Source organism: Oenanthe melanoleuca, chromosome 3, assembly GCF_029582105.1.
Source record: "Oenanthe melanoleuca isolate GR-GAL-2019-014 chromosome 3, OMel1.0, whole genome shotgun sequence".
In the NCBI taxonomy this organism is placed as follows: domain Eukaryota; kingdom Metazoa; phylum Chordata; class Aves; order Passeriformes; family Muscicapidae; genus Oenanthe; species Oenanthe melanoleuca.
In genome coordinates, this window is record NC_079336.1 from 52,960,506 (window position 1) to 52,971,886 (window position 11,381).

General features: G+C 42.8%; 1 protein-coding gene across 1 annotated transcript; it reads right to left on the bottom strand.

Annotated features, from left to right (window-relative positions):
* Nucleotides 1–2,301: 2,301 nt before the first annotated feature.
* On the bottom strand, nucleotides 2,302–10,042 carry LOC130251849 (pantetheinase-like). Its single transcript, XM_056488828.1, has 8 exons — nucleotides 9,939–10,042; nucleotides 7,865–8,096; nucleotides 7,631–7,761; nucleotides 6,390–6,582; nucleotides 5,633–5,924; nucleotides 4,364–4,737; nucleotides 4,036–4,206; nucleotides 2,302–2,715 (listed from the first exon to the last, which is right to left on the bottom strand). The coding sequence occupies exons 2-8, from the start codon at nucleotides 8,075–8,077 to the stop codon at nucleotides 2,584–2,586; spliced, it is 1,506 nt and encodes a 501-aa protein (XP_056344803.1). The 5' UTR covers nucleotides 8,078–8,096; nucleotides 9,939–10,042; the 3' UTR covers nucleotides 2,302–2,583.
* Between the last annotated feature and the right edge of the window lie 1,339 nt (nucleotides 10,043–11,381).

Here is an 11,381-nt window from a genome sequence, read left to right on the forward strand (position 1 = left end):
CACTATACCTGCACTGAAGCAGTGTACCCAGGAATGGTGGCCCATAGTGTCAGTAATTCACCCATGATAACATGAGTTGTTCATAAACATTTAGCTTTGAATTACTTGATCTAAAAGTCACACAACCTCTGATTTTACCTCATTATTTAATGCATGACTTGAATATATGTCATAAATATATGTGCAAGGACATGGCTGAAGAGTCCTTCTCTCTTCAGAATTCCAGATTATTAAGATGTTGTTTTTCTGTTTTTTCCCAAGACCTCCTTACTTTGATTCAGTATGTAAAATAAGGTACATTAGATTTTACTCAAAGTTTCCCCAAAATTGTTACTGGTTTTATTTAAGTTAGCTGCAAGGTTTGGATCATATTTGTTTAAACTTATTTTCCTACCTTCATCTGAAGTCTTGCATCAATAAAATCTATTATGAACTTGTTTTTCTTTCTGTGAGGTTAGAAACACTGTGGACAGGTGGGTCTTGTTTGCTTTGGCCAGCATCAAGGTGTAAGAAAGAAATATTGATGTATGAAGAGCACACTTTTCCAGCTCAGAGAGGGATGGTCTCATTATGATACCATCTGTAGTAGCTTTTGGGGTGGGGTCATTGACACGAATTACTTATAAATTAATTTGACTTTTCTACTCTGGCACATCTGTCCCAGAGTCACTAAACGCTGCTGTTAAATGTCATTTGTTGCATCAGGCATTCATGACCTCTCTGCTTCTCTATTCTGAATGTTTCTGTAATTTACATCATTCAAAATTTTCTTTCATTACAAAACCTCGCATTTCTTAAATGAACTTTGTCTAATCACATGTGTCACCAGCCACTGAGGTGAAGATCTGCTTGGTTTTTGCAACCCCCCCAGGGATTCCTCTCCCAAAAGCAGGGTTTGTGGTTCTTGTGTATGGAAATGATAGAGCTATTCTGAGGCTGCTGCAACAGGCCACACAACTTCATCCTCTGCTTGTCCAAATTCTTGCTTTGCCAACAGAAATGGGAAAGGGCTTAATAAACTCCTCAGTGGTTTATTGCATGGCACCCTTGGAACCCTCTCAGGGAGAGGAAAGTTGTGTAGCACATCTCAAAAAGTGCAGGTCAGCCGTTCTTCAAATTTGCCTTTAGTGTAATTTTCAAAGAATCCTGGATTTCTGCACTGGTAATGGATGAGATACAAGAGTCTTTTCTGATATCCTGTATTTAACTAGCAATATTTATTGCACCCTACCTGTGTCCAGCTCTGACAACTCAAGACAGTCAGCTCTGCATGTGCCTGGGAAATACCCACAACTTCAGAAATTCCAGCAAGCAGTATGTGAGAGATTTTTGTGTTCAGTTGGGAGGTGCTGAACAAGGAACCAGCAAGCACGACTTAGAATCCCTGTCTGTTTTGAGTAACTGCTCCCAAGTGTACAGTTTCCTCTTGGAAATAGTTCAGCCATTTTAGTTCCTGGATTAAAAAACTCCCAGAAAGAGTCCCTAAAGAGCTACAGCATGGAGAAAAACAGAAATAATGCAATTTCAACAACTTTTGGATAACATACATAGGTGTGCATGGGGTGGGAAGCCACTGAATGTTTCTTCCATGCCAGATTTAGCACAGCTCAGTGCTAACTTTGGTGCAGGCTGTAAGAAGGGCAATAGATGCAAAATGCAATGGGTTAAGGGTGGAGGCAGGGACAAAGACATATTTGATGCAAACAAAGCTCATTTGCTCCATAACATGATAGACAGAAATGAGGCCCAGGGCTGCCAAGTTTGATATATCATTGCTAGAAATCCAAAATAATGCCCATTTCTCATGCTACAGGGTAAAATGTGTTTCAGGTGCTAAAAGATTGCCTATTTCATATGTCTTAACCATTTTGAAGAAAACATCCACATACCCAGGAGACAGTGTTGGGTACTGTGTTGATATGGTAAGCTGGCTATGAAGTGCACTGGACCAAACACCCATCTGCCATCTACAAAGAGGTGCAAGGTCAGAGGGACTGCAAAACTGGATGTGCTTTATGACCTTAGCCAGACCCAACACCTGGGTGGGCTGTGGAGGGACCACTTTCTCTCTCTAAGATTGCTCCTAAGATAATTTCAAATCTGGTTTTCTCTTTATTTTTCTGTACCTTGGTCAGAATGAGGCCAAAGCTCACTGAGTGTTAAGTAGGCCCAGTTGATTGGGCTATAAGGCTGAAAAATGCAAAAACTTAATGATTATACAGTCTGAAAAACAGGAAGGGGCAAAAGGAACACAAACGCTTTCTTGGAGAGATTAATTCCCCAATAAAATGACAAAACACATTTCATAGATTTTGCTAGCAATCTATATGATATCTTGGGGGAAACAAAATTTCTGAATAAAAGATTCATGTGACAGATCATGCACATTAAAAAACAATTGCAGTGGCTGAAAGTTAAAAAGAAAAGGCATGCACAGCAGAGTGAAGACATCACTTTCTCCCAAACAAGCCCAACTGCCACAGCTGCTAAGCAGAATTGCAATACTGCAGAACAGGAATCATACAGGGTAACTGTGACAGCTCAGGAAGAAATTCCCCTCCTGTCTCTGTGAGTCTGTAACTCCTAAGGAGAGACTTCAGGGGAAATCCTCAGAGGATGTGGCGGGTCCTTCTCATAAAGCCTTCCAAAAAGTGTCGCTGTTACCAGCGGTCTCGAGGTGCCATTCTTGCTTTTCAAACGCCCATCACGTAGCACCTGGTGGAAAAGGGAAAGAGGGGCACTAATAGTCAACTAACAGAGTAGCAATATTGCACAGTACAGAAAGAATAGACCTTAGATGGTGAATATTTTGATGCAACATTTAAAAATAGTCATGATAGCAAAAGAATACAGAATTCTCTCTGGCTTTGCCATAGCTTCCCCAGTATAGCCTTCCCACATTTCCTTGGACCAAGAAGTCCTTAAACCTTCCTCTGTATTTGGAAAAAAAGATAATTTTCTGCACCTCATAAGAGGGTGAGAGTGAAAATAACTATTTTGTTAGGCTCTTTTTAGTTACTCATACGAGGCAATCAAGGTTATGTACACATCTAGGACACAATTGAAACATTTTTTGATTTGTAGACCCCAAAACAATTTTCAGATGGAAATAGAGAATTTCAAGCTACTGGCTATATGTAGCTTTTCTTAGTCACTTTTAACATATCAATTTGAAATCACTGCTCACCAACTGTGAACACCAGCAACAACATTTTTTTTGCCTCTGTGACAAAAGGTAAGCATTTGTTAATATTAAGTAAGTATTAAGTAAGTATTTGTTAATACTTTTAGCATACCAATAAATTCTTTGATGTGCCTACTTTTCAGAAGTCTCATTCAAAAACAAGTATGAAGGGTGAACAATGCTTTTCAATTTCCTACTTTTTAAAAAAAATCACCCTTGTTTCCCCTAAAACTTTTCAGGTCTTTCTCCCTGTCTTCATTGTCTCTTGTAAGCTGTTAAATACTTCTTCCTAACCAATTAGGATTTCATCTAATCTATTTCATAAAACTAATCTAAGGAATAACATAAAATCTAAGAAAATCATAAAATCTGTGAATAAAAGCATCTTTTAGCAAAAATAAAAGATTAACATCCAAATAAAATAAAAAAACCTCACAAACCCCTCAAATATCACTTTTAACATTCCTAACTGCATAGAATCTCTGCTATTACGCATGATACTTCTAAGTAATTTTTCTTGTTCGGACAATTTCTCAGAGTATTTTATTTCATTTTCTCCTAAAATGCCATCATGAGAAAATAGCTCCTTGAAAGCTGTGGTTTATTCATTTGCGATCTGAAGTGGGAAGGCAGATTTGCTAAAGAAAGCACTGAAGAGGTTTTCAGCTCCAGGACTGGTATGTTCTCATCAGTAAGGATTGATTCAATCCACCTGTTTAAATCTGTCCCCTTGGGTAACTGTCTGCAGAACCAAAGAAAGTGGTTCTTGGGTAGGACTTTGCTGCCAGATCAGTTTTCAGTGCTGCAGTGTGAAAAACCTTGCAACAATCATCTCCAGGGTGTCCCATTACCTCGAACTCCCCAGGGGCCAGCTGCACCCCGCTGTACAACACTTCTGGGAAGACGTAGCTGGTGCCAAACGTGCCACTGAGGGAGAACATCTCAAACTTGGTCTGAGCCGTCTCCACAGGCTGCCCACATGTGCTCAGGTTTGTGCTTGGGCACTTGAGCAGACTGCAGATCTGTGGGGAGCAGGGGACAGAAAGGCAAAACACCACTAAGTTTTCAGAAACCATGAGCTGGATTGGACAGCAAGAAAATTTTCCCAGTATGCAGTAATGGAGAAATGTTTTTAGGTGGCTGGCATGTGGCCACACTCACCTCTAAAAATGGAATTACCTGCCAATGGTATTTTATGAGAGAACCGTGAAGCCCGTCTAAGGCCCCCAGGACATAAACTTCATCTTTCCTCTTGTCTGACATCTGGTAGACCAGATGACAGCAAAAGTCTCCTTGGCAAACAGTGTAATTTCCATCCTTGTGCCTGAGTTCACCGAAAGTGAATATATCCCTCCGGACAGCTCCCGAAAAAGTGTCGCTTTCTCCGGGAAATTTCTTGATGCTTGTGGCATACGAACTCCAGTCGATGGCGGGAGGGTAGGTGGGGGAAAGACGGGGGTGTGTGCTCAGCTCTGCCAGCAGGAGACGTCCCTCCTCGGTGGCACTGTCGTAGTGGTAGGCGGCAGGTCCCTGTGGTGCGAACAGCCCGCTGCCTGCCAGGACACCGCCAGCCCTCCGTCAGCCAGCGCCCACGCACGGCTTGGCAGGGCCACCAGCCACCCAGCCACGCTGGCGTCGCTTGTCGGTGACATTCCCTCCATTCAACGCGTTACTACGAGTTTTGGAATGATTTTAAAGCACAGAACAGCTAAAATACCCATCCTAGCGTTAAAACTGAGGTTCGCTGGAAAATGAAGCATAGCTCTCAGAGTGGCATAGTTTACAAAGGAGGCAAATCTTGGGGGTGGTAATGTTTCACTGAAGGAAACACACGGCTGTGGCCTAAACTCAGCTCAGTCTATTTAGGGCAGGCAAAAATGTTCCTTTGTAGTTTTCACTGCTTCAAGGGAGAGCAGAGATGAAGCCACGTCCTTTTCTCAGTTAAGAGAAAAAGGAAATAAATACATATTCAGAGCAAAGCAAAACATAACATCTCTGTATCTTCAGCAATCCCCAAAAAATAGAATGTTTTATTCAGTATACAAATATACTGAATAAAATATACTTTATACAGCATAAAATTTGGTTTTACACTATTAGGTTCTGATTAAAACATTTTCTTCATTTAACTGTTGATTGAATTTTAAACAGAAAATGATGCCTCTAGATGAGAGACTGAAAATTTAAGTTAAACTTTGTGCTATTTTTGAAATAAATATCACTTTTGACTTATCAAAACTTAACAATCTGGGGTTTTCTTTTTTTTTTTTATCTTTTTCAGAACTTCCAACATTTTCTTAGCTGAAGTTGTTTGTTAGATTCAGTGCCAAATCACAAAGATATTTAGTCCAATTAAGACACTGTCTCTCAGAGACTTCACTATGTCTAAAACATTTCTGCCTGCTTCTGAATCTGGGAACAACTTCCCTGTTCCTGAATGCAACTCACCTGTCATTTCCATGCTGGTGTTGTGAGTATTTGCTGAAAGTAAATTGACACGCATGCCCATAGCCCAGGCAGAGTGAAACTGAACTGCAGTCAGAAAGGGCAGGACATTCATCCAAGCTGTTGGGAAGAGCACAGTGTCCACCTGCATCTCGCTCACCAGGACCACGGCAGGCTCATAGAAAAGGATGTCAAAGCAAGTGAAAATGCCAAACTTCCCAAAAGGAGTCTCAAAAGTGACAGCTTCTGGCTCTTTTGGATAATTAAACTGAGTTTCACCTCTAAACAGATTGTACTGCAATTGAAGAAAATGGCATGTTAGAAACTGAAAATAAGGCAAGATTACAAACAGCTTTTGCATCTGAGATCCACCTTAATGCAAAATTGGGAGTTGAGGTACCTGAGCTGGCTGGCACAGCTAATTTGCTGAACCTCTCCTCCAAAAATGGGGTGGCTGTGCCCCATCTACCTTCTGAAAGCAATGCCCATCCAGTATTAGCTGTTAAGCTCCAAGACCAAGGGCCAAATGTTTGGCAGCTGACATGCACTCTGCAGCTGCAGTGCTCCTGGGATTAATTGCCCTGAATGGTCAAGCTATTGCTTGGTTTTCCTTCTGGCCATAAGATCACCAGATCATCTTGGATTGATTGTCACTTTCAAATAGTGTAAAATTACTGTATACACCATCTGAAACTGGTGCCAGAGAGTTAAAAAATTTATTGATAATAAATTAGAGACGGATGCTGAAGCACCTCCTCACCTTGTGGTAGCGAGCCACCAGTTTGCCCTGTGTGTCAAAGACGACATCCGTGTTGTACTGGTAGCGACCGTCCCTGGGGCAGCCGGGATCGCTGGAGTCACACGGCTTCTTGTCCCCGATGTTTGCAACCACATAGATGGAGTTATTTCTGGCCATGCAGCTGAGGCGTTCCTGCACTGGAGCTGGACCAAATCTATTGCATTTTTATTGAAAGAAAAAAAAATCTTGTAGAAGTTTAAGTGCCCATGTAGAAGAAATGCCTTCAGAATTGCTACTCCATTAACTGCATCCCCAGATGCTGAAAAATTAATACATCAAATTATAGCTTCTGTTCATTTTCTTCATAGCATCATTTTAAATTGCCAGTCTCTTTTATCTTTAAAAAATGGTCTTCCTGTGTTTCTGTACCATTTACAATGTAATGTTCTGTGTGGATAGAATTCCCAGCTAACATGCATACAAAGATGTGGAGAGCTTCACAAAGCAAAAAAAAGAATAAATCAGTACAGAGACATAAATCTTAAAAACCTTAAAAGCAAATTATCAAGCAGCTCTAAGCACTGATTCTGAAGACAATTTTAGCCTTTTCTAATAACTGTTGTCTGTAAGCTTTTAGTAAAAAGTGGGCATTTACAGAGCTGAGGACTCCTGAAATCTAGCTTCATAAGGCCTCAGAAGAGAACATAAAAGCTTAGCTTAGAAATGAACTTGGTCTTTTTGGTGTCCCCAGTTGACACACATTGAGACCACCTCTGTGTAACACAGCAGACTGTGCAAGTAGCTGCACTTCCAAATTATATTTCTTTCATATCTAGATTAATGTTTGGTGTAATTTGGTTTACAAATCCCTCAGCCATCTGCACTGAGGACTGAATCAACTTGTCTGATCTATACATGAATAATATTATCTAAAATGATAATAAATTAGCTTCTACTTACAGAAGGTCTTCACAAGTGGTCTGAATCTATAAAGTTGTGCATGTTTTTAAAATAATTATTTTCCCTACAAGTTCGCATTTTTGTCCTTTCGCAAGTAAAGTTGTCTCAAGGCTTTTTATCTTACATATTCCCATTACCATTTAATTAAGAATTCTTTTTAGGCATCTCATTTCTACAGTACTTGTGATTTTTTTTTTTTTATAGATTAAAGAATTAGTAGCTCTTAGTCATTTAATGCAAGTTGCTCAAGACTCCATGCAATAATAGGTTAAAAGCACCTAAGCCCCTGCAGAAGGAATCACCTTGAGGGGTCAGTGCAGGGAATCCAATTCACCACCGGGTCAGGGATATCCTCCAGGTAGGGGTAGATGGATTCTCTTGTGAATCGCCAGCCGTAGATGCCGTCCTCAGGAGTCACAATGATGTGTGCACCCTGTCACAACAGGCTCTGTTTAAAGGTCACCCATCAGCAGAGCAGCAGCAGGGCCAGCAGGAGCAGCAAACACTGAGGCACAGCCCTCACGGGGCCCTCGTACCTGGCGGGCAGCTTCCCTGACGGCCCCTTCCAAGACATCCATGTTCCTGCCCATCAGGGCCAAGGCGTGGCTGGCAGGGACGGGCTGGGCGCTGGCATGGGGCAGGATGACGGCGTGCTCGTACACGGCTGCCAGGAAGGTGTCGGAGGCAAGAGCCTGAAGGGCTGCCAGTGCCAACACCGCAGCGGGCAGCAGGGACTGGGCAGGGAGCATGGCTGCAGCCTCCCTGCTCCTAGACCAGCATGGGGAATATCAACCAGAAAGAGGAGGAGTAAAGACTAATAAGTTTGCTTTGGAAATAATCTTTTGTTGAGTAATCTGAGTAGATTTCTGCCAAAAAAATCAATGAAGCTGTTCTAGGAATTTGATCCTGTTTCAAATATGAATTGTTTTAAATAAAAGTAGAATAAAAGGCTAGGAGAGCTTGTCAGAAGCCTACAAGGGGTCCACTGGAAGGAGCACTTGAACATTTAATTTGCACATTCCTCTCCAGGCTTTTAAACCCATCCTGTGGCAAGCCCAGACTCCCCTGGTTAGGATACACTACCCCATATCACCTTACTTCACAGGCTGCCATCAGTGAAAGTTTCAGCCAGTGCTGAAGACAGACCACCTCTGGGGGGTACAGCCCTCTTGCTCCAGAGTGCAAATAATTCAGCTATGTTTATGAGACATGTGGTCCCACCACATCTCCTGCTTTTGGCCAACAGCTTATTACAGTTCAGACGTGTGCCTTGAGAGTGTCCTCCCCACTGGGCTCACACTGCAATGTAAACTATCCCTTGAATTGTGCTGACCTCTCTGCCTAGCGCTAACAGACTTGCTTGTTCTGTGAAAAAGAATTCAACAACACAATTTTTTATATGATGGTCCTTTCAAAAGGAAGTTTTTGTACAATTTGAAATTACTCATGGAAAGCAGCAGTTTTTTCTCATGGAAAGAAATTTTTAGCATAGTATTTTGTAAATAGAATATTTTTACTTTAGTTTCAGATGATCCCTAGAAAAACCTTAGTCAGGACCTGTGCTGTATCAGTGAGGGTAAACAAACATAACCTGTCTCGTCATTTACCACTTAGCAAAAAATCAAAAAAACCCTTCTTCCTCCTCGCAAAATCTTCATCTTCATTATGTAGCATCACCCAAAAGAATGATTCTTCCCCATCAGCACCAAGGCCTCCTCAGGAGAAGCCAACAATTCATCAAGTCTATGATTCTAAGATGTCATGGTGCTCACAGATGGCTGCTACATCTGTGTCCAGGGCACAGGCCCCCAGAGCAGACAGCACCAAAAGCACAGCAGAGGCACAAGTTTTAGGAAGCCCCATGTCTGGAGCCTGAATCACCCAAGAGGAGGCTGCAGACAAGCAAAGGCAGGGGTCTTTAAAAAGAGGAAATATTGCACAAAACTGGGAATTCCCCAGGGTGGCTGAAAGCTGACACCCGTGTAAACACCCTGTCGGGAAAGACTCAGTATCAAAGCCAAGAGAGCTGCCAGCTTTGAGCAATTCTGCCTCACAGCACCATGGCAAGGAAGTCACTGAGAAGTCACCACTGTGTTGCAGCTGAAGAAACATTTTACTTACCAGATATACAAAAAAATCAAGCATAGTATTGCTGTAATAACACAGTTCAAGGTAAGCCTGGGTCCCAGAAGGAAAACAACTTTGGGAAATCTTAGCAGCGACCAGCACAGACACATTCCTGCCCAACTCAGGGGCATGAGGTACAGGCATGGCTGGGGGAGGCAGGTGGCCAGGCTCCAGCATGGGTAAAGCTCTGCCAGCCCAGCTCTGCTCAGCACAGCACAGCTTGGAGTTACAGTGACTTTGGGGGCTGCTGCACATCCTGGGTGTGTTGTCTGAGCAAAACCATCAGCACACCCACCACTCAATAACCAAGCCCTGAAGATTTCTGGTCCCCAAAGGTCACTGTAGGAAGACCGTCATGAATAGGAGACACAATTTCTAGATTTTGCCTACTTTATTATATCCACAGATCCCTCCAGCAGAAATCTTGAATCTAAAGCTGCATGTGCACAAAAATAACTTGTGTCTGGCACCCAAGTTTCTTACCTTCCTTGGGTCAGAATGACTCAGCAGTCAGGTAACGAACGGGTTTTTTCTACACTGCCCTCGAAGAAGTGTTTATTGTCATCGGTGGTTACACGCAGCTTGTCTTTATACAGACTGAGTTGGTATGTGGGTAATGGGTGGACTTGCATAGGATTACTTTCTGTATGCTTGACTCACTTCTCACAATAACACATTTCACAATGATAAGTGTTACGCAATCTCTGTAGCAACAGGAATTCAGTGTCATTATGGCTTCTGCCATAATGACAGTTCCTCTGTAAGAAAATACTCAACATACAAATATATCTTAACCACACCACAATAGTCTTGAACCAAATCCTGGATTTCAGGGTTGGGATCCTACACTACCTGCACACACATTCATTCCATTATCCAGAGGACTGGTATCAGCAGTGAACAAACCTGAAGAAGCCACCTCTCATCTCTGAGGCTGGCGACACAGTCCTGCTGAATCCTTTCTGCAAGACGAGCCCTTCCCAGGTGCCATAACATCCCTTAAATCCAGATCCTTTCCTTGGGAGACAGTTGTGGTATCACTCACCAGGTTCCCTGGGGACAAGTACGGTGTCTGCACTGAGTTTGTACCCATGGGAAGAGGACAACACTGGATAATCCTAGCAGGACAGAGAGTAACTGACTTAAACAGTGAACAATGTTTTAAGACAGTGTGGCTTTAACAGCAATAATGTTCAACTGTTCAATGAGTCAGAGTACATTGTCTGAGGCTTTTGATAAACATGTCATTATGTGAGACATGTCACTGTTATGTCACATGTGAGTATCTATTTACATTTGGAAACAAAAAAGGTCATATGGCACTCAGCAGTGGTAATCAGTGCTGGAGACTGGAGAGTATTTGCACTCCCAGTGTCTCACCAGCTCCAGGAAAGTCCATGGGATTGAGGACCTTGAGAGCATCATGGTGAGGTGCTGTGTCCTGCACTTGGGCCACAGCAACCCCAGGCAGCGCTACAGGCTGGGGGAGGAGTGGCTCGAGAGCTGTTTGGCAGAGATGGACTTGGGAGTGCTGGCTGACAGCTGGCTTGGTATGAGCCAGCAGTGTGCCCAGGGGGCCAAGAAGGTCAGTGGCACCTGGGCCTGTATCAAGAACAGTGTGGCCAGCAGGACCAGGGAAGTGATCATCCACTACTCAGTACTGGTGAGACTGAACTTTCAATGCTGTGTTCTGTTCTGGAAATCTCACTTTAACAAGGGCATTGAGGTGCTGGAGCCTGCTCAGAGAAGGGCAGCAAGGCTCCTGAAAGGTCTAGAAAACACATGCTATGAGGAACAGCTGAGGGAGCTGGATTTGTTTAGTATGGAGAAGATGAAGCTCATGGGAAATCTCATCACTCTCTACAGCTTCCTGAAAGGAGTTTTCAGTGAGGTAAGGGCTGGTCTCTCCTGCTGTGCTGACTAGAG

What these genes read in the sequence shown, in the direction of transcription:
- LOC130251849 (XM_056488828.1), bottom strand. Translation starts at nt 8,077, where the DNA reads ATGCTCCCTGCCCAGTCCCTGCTGCCCGCTGCGGTGTTGGCACTGGCA. An exon ending in CCCTGCACTGACCCCTCAAG is followed by an intron (nt 6,583 to 7,630) that starts GTGATTCCTTCT and finishes AAAATGCAATAG; the next exon opens with ATTTGGTCCAGCTCCAGTGC. An exon ending in TCATAAAATACCATTGGCAG is followed by an intron (nt 4,207 to 4,363) that starts GTAATTCCATTT and finishes TGCTCCCCACAG; the next exon opens with ATCTGCAGTCTGCTCAAGTG.